General features: G+C 42.7%; 1 protein-coding gene across 1 annotated transcript in view; it reads right to left on the minus strand.

Annotated features, from left to right (window-relative positions):
- Positions 1 to 3399: 3399 nt before the first annotated feature.
- LOC124046731 (thyrotropin receptor-like) overlaps positions 3400 to 26091 on the minus strand; it is a 38468-nt gene continuing 15776 nt past the window's right edge. The window contains exons 6-12 of the mRNA XM_046367443.1: positions 24584 to 24661; positions 24181 to 24249; positions 23238 to 23315; positions 21707 to 21895; positions 8641 to 8672; positions 7255 to 8309; positions 3400 to 6965 (exon numbers count right to left, since the gene is read on the minus strand). Of these exons, the coding sequence (XP_046223399.1) occupies positions 6711 to 6965; positions 7255 to 8309; positions 8641 to 8672; positions 21707 to 21895; positions 23238 to 23315; positions 24181 to 24249; positions 24584 to 24661 (1756 nt within the window). The 3' untranslated portion in view covers positions 3400 to 6710. The remainder of the gene's footprint in view (positions 6966 to 7254; positions 8310 to 8640; positions 8673 to 21706; positions 21896 to 23237; positions 23316 to 24180; positions 24250 to 24583; positions 24662 to 26091) is intronic.

The following is a 26091-nucleotide window of genomic DNA, read 5'->3' on the forward strand; positions in this document are numbered from 1 at the left end:
CTAAACTGGATCTCAGGAGTGCATATAATTTGGTGCGTATTCGGGAGGGAGATGAGTGGAAAACTGCATTTAGCACTACGTCGGGCCATTATGAGTACCTCGTCATGCCATACGGTTTAAAGAATGCTCCAGCTATATTTCAATCCTTCGTGGATGAAATACTCAGAGACCTGCACGGACAGGGTGTAGTGGTTTATATTGACGATATTTTGATCTACTCCGCTACACGCTCTGCGCATGTATCTCTTGTGCGCAAGGTTCTTAGACGTGAAGGCGGAGAAATGTGAGTTTTCAGCTCTGGTTTGGTAATGGAGGGTGACCGCGTTAATGCCGTGCGTAATTGGCCGACTCCAATCACGGTAAAGGAGGTGCAGCGGTTCTTGGGATTTGCCAATTACTACTGGAGGTTTATCCAGGGTTTTGGTCAGGTAGCTGCCCCTATTACCTCACTGCTGAAGGGGGGGCCGGTGCGTTTACAGTGGTCAGCAGAGGCAAACGGAGCTTTTCATAAGTTGAAGGCGATGTTTACTAAGGCGCATCCGGACCCTTCTTTGGCGTTTATAGTAGAGGTGGACGCATCCGAGGCTGGGGTTGGAGCGGTGCTCTCACAGCGTCCGGGTGTGCCACCGAAGCTCCGCCCCTGTGCCTTTTTTTCTAAGAAACTCGGGCCAGCGGAGCGGAATTATGATGTGGGGGATAGGGAGTTGTTGGCTATGGTTAAGGCCCTGAAGGTGTGGAGACACTGGCTTGAGGGGGCTAAGCACCCTTTCCTTATCTGGACTGACCATCGTAACCTGGAGTATATCCGATCAGCTAGGAAACTGAATCCTCGTCAGGCAAGGTGGGCCATGGTCAATCTTCCAATGATGGTCAATCTTCCAATGATATGCCTACAAATACGTCACAATGCTGCAGACACCTGGGGGAAACGATAGGAAGTGTCCGTTCATTCCTGTCGCATTCACAGCCATATAAGGAGATCATGGAAAACGTGCCTCCAGAAATCCTGTTGATTTCCTGGTCACTCAAACATCTTGGTTTTGCCTGTAGATTCTGTTCTATGGCACTCACAGTGAAAATCTTTACAATTCTGGAAACGTCAGAGTGTCTTCTTTCCAAAACTATCAATTCCAAGCATAGTCGAGCATCTTTTCGTGACAAAATATTGCGCTTAAAACGGGCATGTCTTTTTATCCAAAAATGAAATACTGCCCCTAGAGTCTTAACAGGTTAAAGCGTGTTGTTTTTCCCACATCTTTTGCTCTCTGCGCCTGACTCCACACCTCTTCACTCATTACTGTAACACCTACTAAGAAGCCAACTGACCCGGTTGATATATTATCGAATAGATATTTGAAAAACAACTTGAGGATTGATTATAAAAACGTTTGCCATGTTTCTGTCGATAGTATGGATCTAATTTGGAATATTTTTTTGCCGTTGTCATGACCGCAGTTTCCGGTGGATTTCTCAACCAAACGTGAAGAACAAATGGAGGTTTGAACAAGGTCCAAACGCCAACAGGTAAGTCCAAAACAGTCCAGCTCATACATGGCAAATCCAGCCAATCTCTATTGTCTCTTTCTCTATGGTTCATAGATCCTTCCAGTCCCCCCTGGTTTTTCTTGACCCTTATCTGTGGGTCGGCTCCACCGACAAGGGTTCCCCTTGCTTCTGGGACTTGTAGTTTTGGCAGTCGGCCATTTTGTGATCTGTAGTTCTGATCGGGGTGGCCATTTTAGTAATCGGGCAGAGCAAGTTTATTAGTTCTGCTCTCACATGTCTGCCATTTATTGCTCGACCCCCTTCTTTGCCACAATATATATATATATATATATATATATATATATATATATATATATATATATATATATATATATATATATATTTTTTTTTGTAAGAGGTTAGCCTTCTTATTGACTTTAAAGTTGATGCTTATTGAAAGTACTTTAAATTAGAACACAGTTATATTTTTTGTTAACAGTGTAATGTTTTCATTGGCAAGGGCCTAACCCCAGTTCTCCTGTTTATGAGGAGTTATCTTCATTTGTTGTGTGAAGGAAGACGTTATGACATGTTGCCAGGCCAATAGACGGCGCCGCTGATATGTGTATCTGAGTGTGATACTATATGGTACGAGTGAGCCAAGTTCGGCATTACTTACTATACACTTTATGGAGATGTATGCATGCTACACAGTGAGGGTAATCAACATTACCTCCCTCTTGTATAGAAGATTTTTGAACCTCACTTTCTCACCTGTGTTCATAAAGGGCCTGATTGGGCCTGATTGGGATTTCTTACGCACTTCTCAGTAGTTTGTATTGAGACTTACCTTATGCAGGCACATAACAGGCTTTGCAGGCGTGGTTCCATTTTGCATGATGAATAAATGCAATTCAACTGCTGAAAACCCTCCCACTTGGTGCCCAACAGATTTTCTCGTGGAGTTTTCATTCAGCAGGGATTTCAATACATTTATTATAAGCCATCCCTTTAAATATGGTGTACACTTTAATTTGAATTTTGTCAATACACACAACATTTTTGGGGGAGAATGGGTTCAGAAAATAGGGATCAATGAAAGAATGCCATCTATGCATATTCGTCTCCATAGATACTCTGGTTTTGTTGATAATTTAGGGACATTTTAGGGTCAGGATAGTATGTATGATTCATGAAATAAAACTGGTTTTGAGATCATTTACGCAATAAATATATTGATGAATAAAAAATACAGTGGTTTGATTCATCCTGAAAGTTATCATATTCAAATTCAATCCATATAATATTGGAAGGTGGATAAAACATGTAAATAGGGGTTGAACAATAGTCCTATAAATCTACCATAATTCCCACCAATCATGGAACTGTATGGCAACCTTCCAGCTGTTGTGAACCGTCAGCCAGGTGCCAGGTTTAACCTGCTATGTGGTGGTCTGAGTTCCATAATGATTCAAAATGGGCTACATATCCTAAATTACTAAACAACGTTAGCCTAATATAATCCACTAATGCTAGTGACCCTCAGGAGCAACGACAAGGACATGACAAAGGAAAGAAAGGTTAAAGGAATGATGCTAAATGATGCTAAATGTAAGGTACAAATTGAAGACCTCTCCATCCCGGTTGACAACTCCAGTGTCGCCCTCCCAGAGTGCAAAGAACCTTGGCGTGACCCTGGACAACACCCTGTCGTTCTCTGTAAACATCAAAGCAGTGACTCGCTACTGCAGGTTCATGCTCTACAACATCCGTAGAGTACAACCCCACCTCACACGAAGCGGCGCAGGTCCTAATCCAGGCACCTGTCATCTCCCATCTGCACTACTGCAGGTTCATGCTCTACAACATCCGTAGAGTACAACCCCACCTCACACAGGAAGTGGTACCTGTCCTAATCCAGGCACCTGTCATCTCCCATCTGCACTACTGCAGGTTCATGCTCTACAACATCCGTAGAGTACAACCCCACCTCACACAGGAAGTGGTACCTGTCCTAATCCAGGCACCTGTCATCTCCCATCTGCACTACTGCAGGTTCGTGCTCTACAACATCCGTAGAGTACAACCCCACCTCACACAGGAAGCGGCGCAGGTCCTAATCCAGGCACCTGTCATCTCCCATCTGCACTACTGCAGGTTCATGCTCTACAACATCCGTAGAGTACAACCCCACCTCACACAGGAAGCGGTACAGGTCCTAATCCAGGCACCTGTCATCCCCCATCTGCACTACTGCAGGTTCGTGCTCTACAGCATCCGTGGAGTACAACCCCACCTCACACAGGAAGCGGCACAGGTCCCAATCCAGGCACCTGTCATCTCCCATCTGCACTACTGCAGGTTCGTGCTCTACAGCATCCTTGGAGTACAACCCCACCTCACACAGGAAGCGGCGCAGGTCCCAATCCAGGCACCTGTCATCTCCCATCTGCACTACTGCAGGTTCGTGCTCTACAACATCCGTAGAGTACAACCCCACCTCACACAGGAAGCGGCGCAGGTCCTAATCCAGGCACCTGTCATCTCCCATCTGCACTACTGCAGGTTCGTGCTCTACAACATCCATAGAGTACAACCCCACCTCACACAGGAAGCGGAGCAGGTCCTAATCCAGGCACCTGTCATCTCCCATCTGCACTACTGCAGGTTCGTGCTCTACAACATCCGTAGAGTACAACCCCACCTCACACAGGAAGCGGCGCAGGTCCTAATCCAGGCACCTGTCATCTCCTATCTGCACTAACGCAACTCACAGTTGGCTGGGCTCCAGGCTTGTGCCATCAAACCCCTGGGTTTCAACTTTCTCAAGTTCTCTCATGTCCCCCTGCTCCTCCGCACACTCCACTGGCTTCCAGTCGAAGTTCGTATCCACTACAAGACCTTCTAGCTCTGACTCTACTGATAGCTAAATTAGAGTAAAAATGTCATTTCTCTGCCTTTGATATGTATGTGGCTGTCCCACCTAGCGATCTTAAGACGACTGAACTGTAAGTCACTCTTGATAAGAGCGTCTGATAAATGACTCAAATGTAAGTAAAGTGACCGTTATAAATGTATGTGAGTATTACTGAGGGTGGCTCCTGATAGTGGCCAATATTTAACATGACAAAAATTGCAAAACAACAATGGGAAGAAAGCCTGGACTATAATTAACACGTTCTAAAGCGTATACATGGACGCTGCAGGTTCAGCCCAACAGAAGCCTATAGCTTTGCTGTCAATTTCATCCATGTAAATTACGAGGGCACACAATTCAAATTCCACGTGTTAAGAGAGCCCTTGTAAAGCCTCTGCAAAAACAATATATCTAACACACTCAGACAGTCCGAGGATACCAGCTGGTTCTCTACTACTCACCTCTAGCTGGTTCTCTACTACTCACCTCTAGCTGGTTCTCTACTACACACGTCTAGCTGGTTCTCTACTACACACGTCTAGCTGGTTCTCTACTACACACCTCTAGCTGGTTCTCTACTACACACCTCTAGCTGGTTCTCTACTACACACCTCTAGCTGGTTCTCTACTACACACCTCTAGCTGGTTCTCTACTACACACCTCTAGCTGGTTCTCTACTACACACCTCTAGCTGGTTCTCTACTACACACCTCCAGCTGGTTCTCTATTACACATCTCGAGCTGGTTCTCTACTACACACCTCTAGCTGGTTCTCTACTACACACCTCTAGCTGGTTCTCTACTACACACCTCTAGCTGGTTATCTACTACACACCTCTAGCTGGTTCTCTACTACTCACCTCTAGCTGGTTCTCTACTACACACCTCTAGCTGGTTCTCTACTACACACCTCTAGCTGGTTCTCTACTACACACCTCTAGCTGGTTCTCTACTACACACCTCTAGCTGGTTCTCTACTACACACCACTAGCTGGTTCTCTACTACACACCTCTAGCTGGTTCTCTACTACACACCTCTAGCTGGTTCTCTACTACACACCTCTAGCTGGTTCTCTACTACACACCTCTAGCTGGTTCTCTACTACACACCTCTAGCTGGTTCTCTACTACACACCTCTAGCTGGTGCTCTACTACACACCTCTAGCTGGTTCTCTACTACACACCTCTAGCTGGTTCTCTACTACACACCTCTAGCTGGTTCTCTACTACACACCTCTAGCTGGTTCTCTACTACACACCTCTAGCTGGTTCTCTACTACACACCTCTAAGCTGGTTCTCTACTACACACCTCTAGCTGGTTCTCTACTACACACCTCTAGCTGGTTCTCTACTACACACCTCTAGCTGGTTCTCTACTACACACCTCTAGCTGGTTCTCTACTACACACCTCTAGCTGGTTCTCTACTACACACCTCTAGCTGGTTCTCTACTACACACCTCTAGCTGGTTCTCTACTACACACCTCTAGCTGGTTCTCTACTACACACCTCTAGCTGGTTCTCTACTACACACCTCTAGCTGGTTCTCTACTACACACCTCTAGCTGGTTCTCTACTACACACCTCTAGCTGGTTCTCTACTACACACCTCTAGCTGGTGCTCTACTACACACCTCTAGCTGGTTCTCTACTACACACCTCTAGCTGGTTCTCTACTACACACCAGTACTACACACCTCTAGCTGGTTCTCTACTACACACCTCTAGCTGGTTCTCTACTACACACCTCTAGCTGGTTCTCTACTACACACCTCTAGCTGGTGCTCTACTACACACCTCTAGCTGGTTCTCATTCTAGTCAACTCAGAAATGCAATATACAACACGAATTTAAAAACAACACAATATATAAATTAAAAGGGCCATTTAAATTCCATGTTCAGTTCCTCAATTTACAATTCCTGGTTGGTCATAATGGCCAGTCAAGCTTAGATCACGGATCAAGACTCAATTCAATCCGTATTGCGAAAGATACACATTGAAATTTAAAGGCAATGTTCCTGCATTCACAGAGACTGCATTCACTATAAACGCTGCATATGTCGGCTCAAACAAAAATTACCTTTACATTTGAATGCAGACCTTCCGTGATACTTCTGCAATATGGATTGAATCCAGCCCTTAATTGGGACCTGATACATGGTTTTGTCTGTCCGAAAGGTGCGGGAACCACCATTCAACTGGAGAACGAACAAAATCCAGCCTCTCAGCTGTGGTTGTAATTCTCCCTGGTGTTCGGCATCGCGTTGGGACCTTCCAGTTCGATGACCTGCTCCTTGGTGTCATTACAGTCTCTGCCTCTTGCGGAGCTCCAGGATCTGGGGTATGTGGGCTCCAAGACGGGGGACCCCTTGGCGCCTCTTGACCCCAGCGGGGCTGCCCACGTCGAACTGCGCTCCTCGGAAGAGCTGGGCCTGACGTTGACACAGCCCCAAGCGGCTCAGCAGAATCAGGACGTCCCCATGGAAGGCTCGTGTCAGGATACCGTACAAGAAGGGGTTGGCACATGAGTTCAACGGGTAAAATAGCACCAGCAGCACCTGGAAGAGATGGAGGGATAAAAAGATGAGTCAATAAATGAGGATGATGATGATAAATTAATATTAATAAATTAAGTTGATGATGAAGATGAGGATGAATTATGAGATGATGATGATAATGAGAGAATGGATAGATGATGATGATGGATGACGTTGATCAGAGGATGATGGTAAAGAGAGAATGGATGATGATGAGAGGATGGATGGATGGATGGATGGATGATGATGAGAGGATGGATGATGATGATAGGATGAATAAATGGATAAAAAGAGGAGTGATGTGGAGGACCTTGGAGTCGGTGACGGTGATGAGTGGGTGGTGCAGCACAGCAGACAGGCCATAGAAGGAGATGGGTGCCAGACACAGGAAATTGGTGAAGATAAGCACGGCCATGCGTTTGGCCATGCTGGCGTCCCCTCGGCTCGACGGGTGCTGTGGGTTGTGCACCATGCAGTAGATGTGTATGTAGCACACGCTCACCAACACGAATGCGAGCACGTTCAGCATTAGCAGGGTGACCACGTAGACCATGGCCGCGGTTGAATCTGTGTCCATGGGCAAGCAGATGCTAACCCTCTGGTAGCTGCTAATGCCAGCTAGCGGTAGCACGGCTAACACCAGGCAGAGCAGCCATCCGGCTAGCATTAGCACAACTATGTGGCGTAGTCGCACTTTCCTCCCGGGCCTCATGGAGAAGGTGATGGCGTGCCAGCGCTGGAGAGTAATGGCGGTCAGCGTGTAGACCGACAGCTCGCTGGCGAACACTGTGAGCACCCCAGCCAGTTGGCATCCGGCACCAGTCTGCCAGTCAATGGCATAGTGGTGGTACTGGGAGCGCGTGTAGAGGTCCACAGACGCGATGAGCAAGAGGTACACACCCATGAAGAGATCTGCCATGGCCAGGTTGCACAGGAGGAAGCGGGTGATGGTCAGTTTGTAGTGGCTGGTCAGCAAAATGAACAGGAACAAGAGGTTAGCCAGAACGGCTAGCAAGCTAACCAGCCAAACAGACACCCGCAGGAAGCCCAGGCTCATCACGTCCTCACAGGGGTTGAAGGCATCGGGCAGAGGGGTGCAGGGGACCCCCTGGTCCTCCCTGTCATCATCGCACAGGGTATAGTCGAAGCCTTCGTCTGGGCCCTCCGTAGGGAACACTATGTAGAAGCACTCACCGGAGGGGGGACAGCTGTAGTTATCGTAGTAGTACTGGTAGTCATAGGGGCTGCTGCTGGTGGGATGGAGGTGTTGGGGGTCTTGGGGGGAGAGGTTGCTGCTGGTGGGATGGAGGTGTTGGCGGTCTCGGGGGGAGGGGCTGCTTCTGGTGGGATGATGGTGCTGGTGGTCTCGGGGGAGAGGTTGCTGCTGGTGGGATGGAGGTGTTGGGGGACTCGGGGGAGAGGTTGCTGCTGGTAGGATGGAGGTGTTGGGGGTCTCGGGGGGAGAGATTGCTGCTGGTGGGATGGAGGTGTTGGGGGTTTCGGGGGGAGGGGCTGCTTCTGGTGGGATGGTGCTGGGGGTCTCGGGTGGAGAGGTTGCTGCTGGTGGGATGGAGGTGTTGAGGGTCTCGGGGGGAAGGGTTGCTGCTGGTGGGATGAGCGTGTTTGGGGTGCTGCCCCTCGTAGGCCTCAGAGGGAGTTCCAGAGGGCCTAGTTGATTGTTGTCGTCTTGTAGAGCTGGTCAGGTTGCAAATGACGGACTCCACGTGTCTAGAAGATTAAATATCTACATGAGCATGGTCCAATACAAAGAGGGAAATAAGTATAGAATTGTTCCACCTCAAAAAGCACAAGAAGGAAGTTTCCGACACCCATCATCTCAGATTGTTCTGAAATTGTTTCTGTGGTTAGAAACAGATAAGATTAACATGCATGACACATTTCATTTTTCCAACAATTGTTTACAGACAGACTTTATCACTTATAATTTACTGTATCACAATTCCAGTGCATCATAAGTTTACATACACTAAGTTGACTGTGCCTCTAAACAGTTTGGAAAAATCAAGAAAATGAAATCATGTACCTGTGTACCTGTGGACGTATTACCTTCAAACTCAGTGGCTCTTCGCTTGACATCATGGGAAAATCAAAAGAAATCAGCCAAGACCTCAGAAAGTCTGGTTCATTCTTGGGAGCAATTTCCAAACACCTGAAGGTACCACGTTCACCTGTACAAACAATAGTATGAACGTATAAACACCATGGGACCACACGGACGTCATACCGCTCTGGAAGGAGACGCGTTCTGTCTCTGAGAGATGAACATACTTTGGTGCAAAAAGTGCAAATCAATCCCAGAACAGCAGCAAAGAACCTTGTGAAGATGCTGGAGGAAACAGGTACAAAAGTATCTATATCCACAGTAAAACGAGTCCTATATCGACATAACCTGAATGGCCGCTCAGCAAGGAAGAAGCCACTGATCCAAAACCGCAATAAAGAAGCCAGACTACGGTTTGAAACTGCACATGGGGACAAAGATCGTCCTTATTGCAGAAATGTCCTCTGGTATGATGAAAAAGAAATAGAACGGTTTGGCCATAAAGATCATCGTTATGTTTGGAAGAAAAAGGGAGGGGCTTGCATGCCGAAGAACACCATCTGAACCGTGAAGCCCAGGGGTGGCAGCATCATGTTGTGGGGGTGCTTTGCTGCAGGAGGGACTGATGCACTTCACAAAAGAGATATCTTCATAAGGACAGAAAATTATGTGGATATATTGAAGCAACATCTCAAGACATCAGCCAGGAAGTTATAGCTTGGTCGCAAATTAGTCTTCCAAATGGACAATGACCCCAAGCATACTTCCAAAGTTGTGGCAAAATGGCTTAAGGGCAACAATGTCAAGGTATTGGAGTGACCATCACAAAGCCCTAACCTCAATCCTATTGAAGATTTGTGGGCAGACCTGAAAAAGCATGTGCGAGCAAGGAGGCCTAAAAACCTGACTCAGTTACACCAGCTCTGTCAGGAGGAATGGGCCAAAATTCACCCAACTTATTTTGGGAAGCTTGTGGAAGGCTACCCCAAACGTTTGAACCAAGTTAAAACAATGTAAAGACAATGATATCAAATACTAATTGAGTGTATGTAAACTTCTAACCCACTGGGAATGTGATGAAAGAAATAAAAGCTGAAATTAATCATTCCCTCTACTATTATTCCGACAGGTCACATTCTTTAAACAAAAAAGTGGTGATCCTAACTGACCTAAGACAGGGAATTTTTACTAGGACTAAATGTCAGGAATTGTGAAACATTTAAAAACAGTTATCTGGCTAAAGTGTATGTAAACCTCTTGACTTCAACTGTATAATCGAATACTAGAGATTTGATGAAGTAAGGATGGATCTAAATGATTAATAATGTACTAACTTGCGCAGCTAGACATAGAAGTACGTCGGGTGGAAAAATAATAAATACACATTTTCTGAGTTCGTCCCCTTTATGGGTAATTTGATAAGTGATAAGGTTAACGCGTGTTACAAATCCCTTTTGGCCCGACAGTCTAGGGAGGATGGTAACGAGACTCGTAACATAACTCATGCAAAGTATAATAGTGAAAAAGTAAGAGTGAGAACAAAATAACCACAGAGAGAACGAAATAACCACAGACAACTAAATTACCTTCAAACAAATACCAAAACAAAACCAATACTCACAGGTGGGGACAAAGTGACATGTAGTAGTGAAAACCAAACAAGAGATCTACAGACATATGGTATTGACAAGAGATCTACAGACAGATGGCATTGACAGAGAGATCTACAGACAGATGGCATTGACAGAGAGATCTACAGACAGATGGCATTGACAGAGAGATCTACAGACAGATGGCATTGACAAGAGATCTACAGACAGATTGTATTGACAAGAGATCTACAGACAGATGGTATTGACAAGAGATCTACAGACAGATTGTATTGACAGAGAGATCTACAGACAGATGGTATTGAGAGAGATCTACAGACAGATGGTATTGAGAGAGATCTACAGACAGATGGCATTGACAGAGAGATCTACAGACAGATTGTATTGACAGAGAGATCTACAGACAGATGGCATTGACAGAGAGATCTACAGACAGATTGTATTGAGAGAGATCTACAGACAGATGGCATTGACAGAGAGATTGAGCTCTAGAGCAAACAATAGACAGATTTTTTTTTAACCAAGGGTAATGGAAAACAGGGGGAGATCTACAGACAGATGGCATTGACAGAGAGATCTACAGACAGATGGCATTGACAGAGAGATCAACAGACAGATGGCATTGACAGAGAGATCTACAGACAGATGGCATTGACAGAGAGATCTACAGACAGATGGTATTGAGAGAGATCTACAGACAGATGGCATTGACAGAGAGATCTACAGACAGATGGTATTGAGAGAGATCTACAGACAGATGGCATTGACAGAGAGATCTACAGACAGATGGCATTGACAGAGAGATCTACAGAGATGGTATTGAGAGAGATCTACAGACAGATGGCATTGACAGAGAGATCTACAGAGATGGTATTGAGAGAGATCTACAGACAGATGGCATTGACAAGAGATCTACAGACAGATGGCATTGACAAGAGATCTACAGACAGATGGCATTGACAAGAGATCTACAGACAGATGGCATTGACAGAGAGATCAACAGACAGATTGTATTGACAGAGAGATCAACAGACAGATGGCATTGACAGAGAGATCTACAGACAGATGGCATTGACAGAGAGATCTACAGAGATGGTATTGAGAGAGATCTACAGACAGATGGCATTGACAGAGAGATCTACAGAGATGGTATTGAGAGAGATCTACAGACAGATGGCATTGACAGAGAGATCTACAGAGATGGTATTGAGAGAGATCAACAGACAGATGGCATTGACAGAGAGATCTACAGACAGATGGCATTGACAGAGAGATCTACAGAGATGGTATTGACAAGAGATCTACAGACAGATGGTATTGAGAGAGATCTACAGACAGATGGCATTGAGAGAGATCTACAGACAGATGGCATTGACAGAGAGATCTACAGAGATGGTATTGAGAGAGATCAACAGACAGATGGCATTGACAGAGAGATCTACAGACAGATGGCATTGACAGAGAGATCTACAGACAGATGGTATTGACAGAGAGATCTACAGACAGATGGCATTGACAGAGAGATCTACAGAGATGGTATTGAGAGAGATCTACAGACAGATGGCATTGACAGAGAGATCTACAGAGATGGTATTGAGAGAGAGATCTACAGACAGATGGCATTGACAGAGAGATCTACAGAGATGGTATTGAGAGAGAGATCTACAGACAGATGGCATTGACAGAGAGATCTACAGACAGATTGTATTGACATGAGATCTACAGACAGATGGCATTGACAGAGAGATCTACAGACAGATGGTATTGAGAGAGAGATCTACAGACAGATGGCATTGACAGAGAGATTGAGCTCTAGAGCAAACAACAGACAGGTTTATTTTAAACCAAGGGTAATGGAAACAGGGGAGGTGTGTCTTCTGATTAGCGACTGATTTACGACTGATTGGGGAATGATGATTGCCACCTGTGAGGAGGGGATAATGAGAGAAAAGAAATACACACACACACACAGGATACACACATAGAATACCTGTATCCGTAACAACGCGTTGTATGACTGTCTAAATGCTTATGGGATTATTTTCCCTCCAGGTATTACATTTAGAAAAAACTGCCGTTAAATTCTAAAGAAAATATTATCTGCTTTTATTACAAGGCGCCAGATCTGGATTTGAGTCAATGGATGTTGATTTAATTTCTTTGACTGCAAATCTATTCCTTTTGTGCATGTGAGAATCTCTGCAGATAAACGCTTGGACCTTTAATTAATTAAAACATCTTGAAACTAGGGGGCAGTATTTAGATTTTTGGATGAAAAACGTACCCAAAATGAAACTGCCTATTTCTCATGCCCAGAATCTAGAACATGCATATAATTGTCAGATTAGGATAGAAAACACCCTAAAGTTTCCAAAACGGTCAAATTATTATCTGTGAGTATAACAGAACTGATATTTCAGGTGAAAACCTGAGGAAAATCAAACCAGGAAGTGGCTTCTATTTTGAAAGTTCCATGTTCCATAGCCTGCCTTCGCTCCATTTAAAGGGATATCAACCAGATTCCTTTTTCCTATGGCTTCCTCAAGCTGTGAACATTCTTTAGTCATAGTTTCAGGCTTTTATTTTGAAAAATGAGCGAAAAAGAACCCATCCCGTCAGTGGATGGCTGGGTGCCAGCAGAGTTTTTCATGCGCAACAGCCATTTTCTTTCTCTCGCCTATGGAAGAAGTTACATTCTGGTTGACATATTATCGATGATATATTGTAAAAACAACCTGAGGATTGATTATAAAAAACATTTGACATCTTTCTAAGCACTTTACAGTTACTATTTGGAATTTTCGTCTGCGATGTCGTGACCGCTTGTTACAGGAATTATATTCCTCTATGTTTTAATAACCAATTAAAATGAAACATTCTGTCAATTCATAAGAATTTGTAAGACTCTTATTTGTATAAAATGGACAGAGACCAGTCTTAAAAATCAACCAGCAGCGTTTATTCTCGAGAGTACTGCCCATGATACATTTTACCCCAGGTTATAAACTGAGAATGACGTCATTAGTTTTCGTACTAGCCCGTCTCATCTCCGCTCCAGTACAATGGCTGTATGGTTCTCAAGCCTTCCCACATCGTCTCTCCCTACTAAGATAATTTACGATCAGAGCCAAGGTCTGCCTGTGTAGATAAGCATTCTAGCCAGTCTAGCGATAAGTTCATTCATTTCTACCAAGGACCAGACAGTCATTGTTCTAATTCTTGATTATATTTACACACATTATATTCAGTACTAGGATTAAAAAGAAAATTCATACATATGCAGTAACATAATAGTATTCTGTTTAGTCAGTCCTGATTGAAATGTATACATAATTAGTCTTATTGATAAAAAATTCCCTTAACACCATTAACACCACTCGAGCCTGTGGATTTCTGAACATAACGCGCCAAACAAATGGAGGTATTTTGGATATAAAAATAATCTTTATGGAACAAAAGGAGTGCAAACATCGGAAGATCATCAAAGGTAAGCAATTTAATTGATTGTTTTTCTGACTTTCGTGACCAATCTACTTGGCTGCTAGATTTTTGTAATATTTTGTCTACTGAGAGAGATGTTCTTACATAAACGCTTGTTATGCTTTCGCCGAAAAGCTGTATTGAAATCTGACACGCCAGGTGGATTAACACCAAGCTAAACTGTGTTTTGCTATATTGCACTTGTGATTTCATGACAATTACATTTGTTTTTTGTAATTTAATTTCAATTTGGCGCTCTGCAATTCAGCGGAAGTTGATGACAATTATCCCGCTAAAGGGATAGGTTCACCAAGAGGTTTTAAGGCTATTTGTCTGGGGATTGTGTCGTTACAATGTACCTGACGTTACGACTACAGACAATTGTAAATTGGGTTATTTGCGGGATTACTTCATCATTTCAATAGCATTGGATTGACTGGTCTATGGTACTAACCAATAGCATGGATTGACTGGTCTATGATACTTACTACAATCTGGGTTAAAGATTTTAGTTCAACTATTGTTATGTTTTGCTTGGACAGATGCGGCCACCAGTGTTTGATTAAGATTTAAACTGAACGTTTTAAAAACTTGCTGAGTTCAAATTGAACGATTAATTTATTCAACATAAATAGCGAGGCGATTTCGATGTAATATATTGTCTGTTGCCTAAATGGTCTGCTGGAATAACATATTGAGAATGGATTCGTATTTACATAACTGAATCAAAAAAGAGAAAGTTAACTAAATCTGATGAATTCTAATAATAGCGGAGAGGTATTTGCGATTGAGCTATGCCCACTGAAATGTTTTTATTTTGATTTTGATGGATTGACTGATGGATTGATTGATGGATTGACTGGTGGATTGACTGGTGGATTGACTGGTGGATTGACTGATGGATTGACTGATGGTTTGACTGATGGATTGACTGATGGATTGACTGGTGGATTGACTGATGGTTTGACTGATGGATTGACTGATGGATTGACTGGTGGATTGACTGATGGATTGACTGATGGATTGACTGATGGATTGACTGATGGTTTGACTGATGGATTGACTGATGGATTGACTGGTGGATTGACTGATGGATTGACTGGTGGATTGACTGGTGGATTGACTGATGGATTGACTGATGGATTGACTGGTGGATTGACTGATGGATTGACTGATGGAGGCCATCAGACTGTTAAACAGCCACCACTAACATTGAGTGGCTGCTGCCAACACACTGACACTGACTCAACTCAAGCCACTTTAATAATGGGAATTGATGGGAAATGATGTAAATATATCACTAGCCACTTTAACTATGCCACTTGGTTTACATACTCATCTCGTATGTATATACTGTACTCGATACCATCTACTGTATCTTGCCTATGCTGCTCTGTACCATCACTCATTCATATATTCTTATGTACATATTATTTATCCCCTTACACTGTGTATAAAACAGTAGTTTTGGAATTGTTAGTTAGATTACTTGTTGGTTATTACTGCATTGTCGGAACTAGAAGCACAAGCATTTCGCTACACTCGCATTAACATCTGCTAACCATGTGTATGTGACAAATAACATTTGATTTGGTTTGATTTGATTTTGGATTTACTGATGGATTGACTGGTGGATTGACTGATGGATTGACTGATGGATTGACTGATGGATTGACTGGTGGATTGACTGATGGATTGACTGATGGATTGACTGGTGGATTGACTGATGGATTGACTGATGGATTGACTGGTGGATTGACTGGTGGATTGACCGATGGATTGACTGATGGATTGACTGATGGATTGACTGATAGATTGACTGATGGATTGACTGATGGATTGACTGGTGGATTGACTGATGGATTGACTGATGGATTGACTGGTGGATTGACTGGTGGATTGACTGGTGGATTGACTGGTGGATTGACTGGTGGATTGACTGATGGATTGACATTGACTGATGGATTGACTGATGGATTGACATTGACTGATGGATTGACTGATGGATTGACTGATGGATTGACATTGACTGATGGATTGACTGATGGATTGACTGATGGATTGACTGATGGATTGACTGATGGATTGACTGGTGGATTGACTGATGGATTGACATTGATTGATGGATTGACGGATTGACTGGTGGATTGACTGATGGATTGACATTGATTGATGGATTGACTGATGGATTGACTGGTGGATTGACTGATGGATTGACTGATGGATTGACTGATGGATTGACTGATGGATTATTTTACAGATTTGGCGCATTACATGTTCTGTTTAAAGTCTTGGACATTTCATAAGTGTGAATTAGTGGTTAGTGATACAAATATAGTCATATTGATAAGGAGGATTGATGTAAACTTAACGAGTGTGGACAGTATGTGAATGGTAATATGTTATTAGTGTTTTTTTTATAGCGCTCTAATGATGCGATATTTTAGTCATTTGAAAAGCTCAGGTTTCAATACAAGGTTGAATGATGAGTAGAGGGATTGAGCCTTGAGATTGTAAAAAAGATTAGCTGTGGTTGAAAGCGAGCAGGCAGTGGGACGTTTGAACTAGAGGTATGAGACGTTTGCTGACTATTGTTGCTTGGTTTTATAGCTTAGGTAACACCGGTGATTTTGAGCAGGAAGTTAATGTAATCTAACATTATAATCTGTTCCCATTACATGAAACAATATTCTGTCATTAGGTTGGATTAACTTTGAGTTTATTTGTATTTTTACAGGGACAGTGCACATTAATCACAGTTGTGTGAGTCTGATGGCAGGGTATTCCAGACATGGGAACTTCTCACAGAGAAAGCAAGTTGACCAAAGGTGCTTTTACAGTCACCTCTCATGGCAGACCTTGTGGACCTGCTCCCCATAGGGTTGGGCTTTCTGTTTAGCAAAACTACTGAGTGGAGGGGGAGCCAGGCCATTTAGGATATTGAATACAAGATATTCGTCAGTGTACTTTCCAACTCAGGACTTGATGGCTACTGGGCTTCCTATCAATGATGGCTACTGGGCTTCCTATCAAGCACTTTGAGAGCCTGTTTGCAGACAGAATGAATAGGTTTTAATGTTGTACCACAAGCTTGGACACAACTCGTCAAGCAGTATGTTAAGTAAGGGAATATCATAGATTTGAAGTACAGTTTTACTACCTCTGTAGTAAAACAATTTCGCATGTATTAGAAATGATTAGAAACATTTTTCACCTGCTTTTTAAAACAGAGGTTGGAATCAAGTATGATGCCAAGGTACTTAAAATCGGATAATACCTGGAGCTTCTCCCCTGACAAATATACATCTGGTATCAGTTGTCCTCTTTGTGAGGAACATGCAAACTGTTTTTTGTTACATTGAGATGCTAAGATGAGTCCCTGAGAGAAACTTTGGAACCTGGACCATTACAGTAGTGAGTTCTTGTGCAGCTTGTTGTTTGCTCTTTGCACATATATCACTGTATCATCTGCATACATTTGAACTTCAGACCCAGTACATACAGAAGGCAGATCATTAATGTACAGGCTGAACAGTTAATTTTGACTATTACGCTGATGAGACAGCACCAACTTTTTGAAGGTTCTAGATTTGTTAAACAACTAGTTTTTATTTTTACTAAATTAATGAAACAGATTAAAATGATTCGATTCCTGGAAAGGGGTTACGGGTGTGTTTAATGTTTATTTTAGGTGCATGCACTGTAGTTTCTGATGTGTTTTGAGTAGGATACTTCCTTCAGGGACTGATGGAAGTCCTCTACACTATGTATGTTAAGGAAGACGTAGGCAAGCACGTCTCAAACAAATTTTTATTAAATGCCAGGGATCAAATATGACTGATTCCTTACACTGAGAAATGGACTATATTTGCGACAGAAAACAAAAGTATTACATTTAGTAATGGATACTTTTACATGGTTATGGGAAAGAGAGACCAGTCAAATGATATGGGAGTGAATTGTTATGGGAAAGAGAGACCAGTCAAATGATATGGGAGTGAATTGTTATGGGAAAGAGAGACCAGTCAAATGATATGGGAGTGAATTGTTATGGGAAAGAGAGACCAGTCAAATGATATGGGAGTGAATTTTTATGGGAAAGAGAGACCAGTCAAATGATATGGGAGTGAATTGTTATGGGAAAGAGAGACCAGTCAAATGATATGGGAGTGAATTGTTATGGGAAAGAGAGACCAGTCAAATGATATGGGAGTGAATTGTTATGGGAAAGAGAGACCAGTCAAATGATATGGGAGTGAATTGTTATGGGAAAGAGAGACCAGTCAAATGATATGGGAGTGAATTTTTATGGGAAAGAGAGACCAGTCAAATGATATGGGAGTGAATTGTTATGGGAAAGAGAGACCAGTCAAATGATATGGGAGTGAATTGTTATGGGAAAGAGAGACCAGTCAAATGATATGGGAGTGAATTGTTATGGGAAAGAGAGACCAGTCAAATGATATGGGAGTGAATTGTTATGGGAAAGAGAGACCAGTCAAATGATATGGGAGTGAATTGTTATGGGAAAGAGAGACCAGTCAAATGATATGGGAGTGAATTGTTATGGGAAAGAGAGACCAGTCAAATGATATGGGAGTGAATTGTTATGGGAAAGAGAGACCAGTCAAATGATATGGGAGTGAATTGTTATGGGAAAGAGAGACCAGTCAAATGATATGGGAGTGAATTGTTATGGGAAAGAGAGACCAGTCAAATGATATGGGAGTGAATTGTTAGACTCGGTGGAGAGATAGCACCTGTCTAAGGATAGCATATGCTAAATTAGGGGCACATAAACATTGAGTTAGATTAAAACAAACAATTAATCGTGATAAGAAATGTAATAGTAGAATTATAGGATAATTATACTGGATGTTAATATAAATGTACATTCTGCCAATGTTGATGTGTGTTAATTTGAGGGGTTTTGAGTTTGAGTGATAGGACCAATTTGAATCACTGAGCAATGTCATTTGGGGCGGCAGCGTAGCCTAGTGGTTAGAGTGTTGGACTAGTAACCGGAAGGTTGTGAGTTCGAACCCCCGAGCTGACAAATCTGTCGTTCTGCCCCTGAACAGGAAGTTAACCCACTGTTCCTAGGCTGTCATTGAAAATAAGAATATGTTCTTAACTGACTTGCCTGGTTAAATAAAGGTTAAAAAAAATAATAATAATTCTAAATTTTGGTTGACTAATTAATTGGGTTTTGATTATGATTTGGAAACTGAAGGATTTTTAAAACTGAAGGATTGATTTGAGTTTAGTATCTTAATTACTATATGAGTGAAGCAATTAATGTATTATGATTGTTTTGATTGTTGTTATGAATTAAATATGGTGACACTATTCTCAGCATGCCCTGGTGAATGGAGAGGGTAAACTCTGATCCAGAGAGTGAAACTGATCCTAATCTATTTGATCTATAGGCATTGCCTTATGAATAGGAGAATCATGATGCTTATCTTGGGTCATGTTCATTAGGCACCAACGGAATACATTTGACTTAAACCAGCAGGCACAACCTGGACATGTCCAACAAGATATGCTAATGTTAGTTTCTGGGATGGAAATAGTTATTTCCACCATGCTGATCCATTGGAGTGTGACAGATAACTAAGGCTCATTTTATTAAACTCCATTGTTGCATGTACTGCATTATGCATTAAACATGTACTTTTCACTGTCTTTGAAGATGTAGCTTTGAATCTCATAAACTGTATGCATCTTTAGTTTTTCTTCGTGGGTTCGTGCAAGTGACTGTGTATCATAACCTCTCCAGACAAATTGGTAGAGGATGAAATGGGAGACAGTGCTAAGTTTCTTGGGAGGAAGCTGAGCCAGTGATACAGCAGCCGGTCATGTGCAGGAGGAACCCATGAGTTATTGCTTTTATGCTTCTTGGTTTATGTAGAATGTATGCATTTTCTACATGTGAATGAATGTTCTCAAATCTTGAAATGTTCTTTGAAGTTGAGAGGATGCTCAAAACGGGAAAAGTGAGCGCAAATTGCAAGATTATGTCATAATACTTTTATTGCATCAAATGGTTGTTTTATTGCAACAGAATAAGGGGTTGTTAGAAAGCTCATCTCTGTGTTTGTTCTACTGAGGATGGGCCTCTGGGAGATCTACCACGTCTTTGAGGATACCACATTCCGGTGCATGAGTGTGTTGTTCTATACGGTAATGTTTATACGGTAATGTTTATGTTCTATACGGTAATCAGGGAGAGATGGCTCCACTATAAAATGCTGTGGCTCAAACCAGCTGGTTGAGTTCTCAGTGATCACCTCCAGGGGTGATTACCGACCAGCTGGTTGAGTTCTCAGTGATCACCTCCAGGGGTGATTACCGACCAGCTGGTTGAGTTCTCAGTGATCACCTCCAGGGGTGATTACCGACCAACTGGTTGAGTTCTCAGTGATCACCTCCAGGGGTGGTTACCGACCAGCTCCATTACTGCACTAATTAAACAATACAGTTTAATTGTTTTGAAGAAACAATGAAACCCCACCTCTTTAAGGAATACCTAGGATAGGTTAAGTAATCCCTCTCACCCCACCCCCCTAAGTTTTAGATGCACTATTGTTAAGTGACTGTCCCACTGGATGTCATAAGGTGAATGCACCAATTTGTAAGTCGCTCTGGATAAGAGCGTCTGCTAAATGACTTAAATGTAAATGTAAAATGTCTTTATTGATTACAATAATTCCACCACAAATGACTCCTCATTCAAATGTATAGGAAAAGAGGAGAGATATATGGATATGGAGAGGCTGGCTCTATAATAGTAAATAAAAATAAAAAATTAACCAGGCAAGTCAGTTAAGAAAAAATTCTTATTTTCAATGATGGCCTAGGAACAGTGGGTTAACTGCCTGTTCAGGAGCAGAGCGACAGATTTGTACCTTGTCAGCTCGGGGGTTTGAACTTGCAACCTTCCGGTCACTAGTCCAACGCTCTAACCACTAGGCTACTCTGGCACCCCCAAATTAGCTGGATACATGTTGCTTGATGACACATTCCTGCATAATGTAAGGCCGGGATAAATACTTCATCCACGGACACTGGGACCTTTTCCCGGAGAGCTACTGTCACTTAGTGTTGCTGTTCCAAACCTTATCTAGCACACCTGGTTCTAATGTTTAACTGGTTGATAAACTGAATCAGGTTAGTTGTTACTGACGCTGGTTTGAAAATCTACAGGAGTGCAGCTCAGCAGGAAATAGGGTTGGGAAATCCTGAATTAAACTAACAAAATGTGATATCCACACATCCACTGATTTCAAAGGTCAAATAATATGTATGGCAAAAATATAAAAGAGGACTTTTATCCACTTTTTCACACATGCTCCCATGTGTGTTTTACTAAAAACGTGTTTTGTAACATTGTTTAAACCAACACTTGACAGCATCTGCAGATCGTAGTGTGTGAAGAGTTATTTTGTTCTCCCTATTCTGAGTACCCAATTCAGCATCCCCCCAACACACATACACACAGACACACACAGACACACACACAGACACGTGCACACACATCGGTGAAAGAAGCGTGAAACAGGAGCGTGGGAAACCGGTCTGTTGTATAAAAGTTTTTTATTTCTTACCCTCTCCTCCTCTTCACTTTGCTCAGTCCACAGCAGTGACTGGGGTAGGTGAGCTCAGCACTCTGCAGATGCTGGAAGGCCCTCAGGGGGGGTAGTTTCTTTAGGGCCCAAGTGTTTTTAGCTTTCAGTTTCTGAACAGCCTCCAGACCCATTGTGGGTAAGGAGTTCACTCTTGATTCGGAAACGTCTCTGGGGGGGACAGAAGAGGGGAGCGGAATTCACTTTCTATTCTCAGCTCACAACAAAACCCCAAAACAATGATGTGTTTTAGTTGTTTCCAGTTTGAATGTGAAATCTCCTTTGTTTTCCTGCACTTAATTTCTTTCATTTTTTTCTATTGTTTTACATTTTACCCCTTTTTGTTCCCCAATTGCATGACATCCAATTGGTAGTTACAGTCTTGTCCCATCGCTGCAACTCCCATACGGACTTGGGAGAGGCGAAGGTCGAGAGCGTTGCATCCTCCGAAACATGACCCGGACAAGCCGCACTGCTTCTTGACACACTGCTCGCTTAACCCGGAAGCCAGCCGCACCAATTTGTTAGGAAGAAACACTGTACAACTGGCAACCGAAGTCAGCGTGCATGCGTCCGGCTGCCAAAAGGAGTCGCTAGAGCACAATGGGACAAGAACATCCCAGGCGGTCAAACCCTCCCCTAACCGAGATGACGCTGGGCCCGAATGTGTGATGCCTCATGGGTCTCCCTGTCGCGGCCGCCTGCAACACAGCCCGGGATTAAACCCGGATCTGTGGTGATAAGTGTGGCGACGCAGTGCCATAGACTGGGAGGCCACTTCGGAGGCTACTTCCTGCACTTTTGAATGGAAAACTTTTCAGACAAGGTTGAATAAAAAGGCTCCTGAAAGGGATTAGGGGACTTTGGCACAGTTGCATGGCTTGATGTCTTCCCAACATCTTTCTGATTTCTTAAAACCTCTATGGGATCAGTGACCCCCTGTGGGACTGTTGGGCTAACGTAGGCAAATGTGATTAGCATGAGGTTGTAAGTAACAAAACAAATTCCCAGGACATAGACATATCTGATATGGGCAGAAAGCATATATTCTTCTTAATCTAACAGCACTGTCCAATTTACAGTAGCTATTACATTGAAAGAACACCATGCTATTGTTTGAAGAGAGTGCACAATTATGAACTTGAAAATGTATTAATAAACCAATTAGGTATATTTGGGCAGTCTTGATACAACATTTTGAACAGATATGCAATGGTTCATTGGATCACTCTAAAACTTTGCACGTACACTGCTGCCACCTAGTGGCCAAAATAGACACTGCGCCTGGGCTGGAATAATACATTATTGCATTTATCTTGCATTTCAAAGATGATGGTACCATATCTAATGTGTTATATTCTCCTACATTAATTTCACATTTCCACAAACTTCAAAGTGTTTCCTTTCAAATGGTATCAAGAATATGCATATTCTTGCTTCAGGCCATTTTAGGCGAAAATTGAAAAAAATGGTCGGATCCTTAAGAGGTCAAGAGTACAAGCCTTTCACCCACAGAAGAGTTGGCCCGCTGATCACGCCAGAAAATGTCCTCTCGTCCAACCGCACCAGATCCACATTCCTATAGAGGTAACTAAATAGAAAAGGTGGACAGAATGAGAAAGAGAGGAGAAGAGTGTAGAATGGAAGAAAGGGTTATTAATGTAACGGAGAGAAGAACAGCTTCTGCTAAGCTAATACTGCTAAGCTAATACTGCTAAGCTAATACTGCTAGGTTAGCACACTGATGCCGGCTTCACAAAGACAGTGAGAGGAAGGTTGAGTAAACAGATGGGTGACACTTTACTTAAAGCCTGCAGTTAAAATAATGTATAACCCCTGCCATTATAATGCTTTATAACTCCTGCAGTTATAATGCTTTATAACCCCTGCAGTTATAATGCTTTATAACCCCTGCCATTATAATGCTTTATAACTCCTGCCATTATAATGCTTTATAACTCCTGCAGTTATAATGCTTTATAACTCCTGCAGTTATAATGCTTTATAACACCTGCCGTTATAATGCTTTATAACCCCTGCCATTATAATGCTTTATAACCCCTGCCATTATAATGCTTTATAACCTCTGCCATGATAATGCTTTATAACCCCTGCCATTATAATGCTTTATAACACCTGCCTTTGCACCAATAGTTTTATTTCGGCCAGTAAGAGTTTCGATCAGTAAAATACCCAGGCAAATAGTCTAAAGAGACCTCCAGATAGTCTTGTTTACAGACCCCCCCCTTCCGCAAATCACATTGTCACTACTCACCTCCTCACCATGCTAGCTGATGTGTGCTGAGTGTTCTGGCACAATAACAGTTGCCATGCATTACCCGGGTGGGTGCCACACATTGGTGGTGGATGAGGTGAGATTCCCCGTTACTATTTAAAGCACAGTTGGTTGAAAGGCGCTATATACATCCATTAGTATTACTACTGTTACTACATACACTTCCTCCAGTCTGGTTCCATTGAAGGCGTAGGGTTGGATGTCCGTCAGACCGTTGCTGTTCAGCATCCTGCCAAACAACACAGCAGCTAATGGGGATCCATAATAAATACAAATACAGGTGTTCACTAGAGTTACAGCATCGCCGTTCATCTTCCTAGTTTCTTCTGTTACATACACAGCCAACTGGCCAAAGAGATAAACTGTAGCTAGGTTGCACTTACCTGTTAAACCCTGACATGATGTCATAGTAATTCTCTGAGAGAACATGTGTGATACCACCTACTAGGACAGAGCTGTTGAGTTAGTATGTTAACGACCAGAGGAAATGGATCAGGCCAAGCTCCAATCATACACATAGTATGTACAGCAGAACTAGATGAAACAATCCACAGTTCACTTACAGGGTGATTTCATTCTCTGAGATCCCATTGAATGAGTTGGCAGGAATTTCTCTGATGAAGAGGTTATCCACAATTTCCCTGAGAGAGAGAGAGAGAGAGAGAGAGAGAGAGAGAGAGAGAGAGAGAGAGAGAGAGAGAGAGAGAGAGAGAGAGAGAGAGAGAGAGAGAGAGAGAGAGAGAGAGAGAGAGAGGGGAGAGAGAGGGAGAGAGAGAATCAATGTCTGTTCTGATTATTATCTACCAGCCCCAATGGCCAAACTTTATTGAGCTATTGATGCAATGGCTAGAAACATTGTTTTATATCACTGGCTCAACTACAGATCATATTTTTTCACAAAGAGGAGAAATTCTATGGTGGACGGTGAACAGAGGGGGGATAAGAACATCTGGATAAGAACATCTGGATAAGAACATCTGGATAAGAACATCTGCTAAATGACTAAAGGCTAAATAAAGGTCAGCCATTTTGGTCAACCATATTTTTTTTCAAATGCACTCTGTTTGTCAGTTAGCTTGCCAAACAGTTTTAGGATCAGAACATTTTGCAAGTGGGAAAAGAGTAGGCTACCTTCGCTTCAATTTGCTCAAAGTGTATGTTCTTATACAGATTTTTCTTTAATAAAACCTGCATAAACTATATTTATATCATATGACAGTATTAAGTTGACAATAATTATATTATACCATTTCTAATACATAACTTTTATTCTCCTGCATAGTAAAATCAGGATTATGCCTCTGCTGCCAATCATTCCAACGTGACCGGTTTGGATTTCTCCCTTACCAATATGAGGGTTTATGACATAGCCCCTCTAGTAATTTAATAGGATCTCTATGAGATAGAGATACTCCTGGGTCTCTGCACCACAGCCTGTCTACAATTGGCTTAAGTGGCTGGAGTAGCAAGACATCGGGACTAGAGGTTGACACAAATGGAGTAAAAATAGAATTCCTGTCCCGTCTTGTCAAAAATAAACCAAGACTGTTCTCAGAGCAGATCTGGTTGTAGCTAGATGCGTTAAGTTGAAGTGGCGTCCTAGACAATTTTGGTATTTTAGCTAACCTTAACTATAATCCTTTTCTCAACCTTAACCTAATGATCCTAACCTGCTGTGTATGCTCATCAAAACCAGCAGACCTGCCCTGACGGCATTGTGAGTAACCATAGCAACTGCTCTGTTTGGCTGCTGTTCAGTTCTCACCAGACAGTAGCCTGCCCTGCACACACAGCTAATAGCAACTACATGACCAGACTTTGGCAACGAAGGTAGCCCTCTTCTACTTACTCAGAGTCAGATGAACTCATGATATGGCCTTGTGCAATTGTCTCCGAGTGTTTTTTGAAGGAACAATTAGGCTTGACCGGAAGCGTTGTTGGTACTAGGAAGAGCTAGCGACGCCGCTTCAGGGCGCGTGTCCCGCTCTCCGGTTGGTATTTAATTAAACTGCTGCCGCGTACCCGGTTCCTTCATGCCAAAGAAAAACTCTAATACATTTTGTTAAAACAT

Source organism: Oncorhynchus gorbuscha, linkage group LG10 (assembly GCF_021184085.1).
Source record: "Oncorhynchus gorbuscha isolate QuinsamMale2020 ecotype Even-year linkage group LG10, OgorEven_v1.0, whole genome shotgun sequence".
NCBI classification, from domain to species: domain Eukaryota; kingdom Metazoa; phylum Chordata; class Actinopteri; order Salmoniformes; family Salmonidae; genus Oncorhynchus; species Oncorhynchus gorbuscha.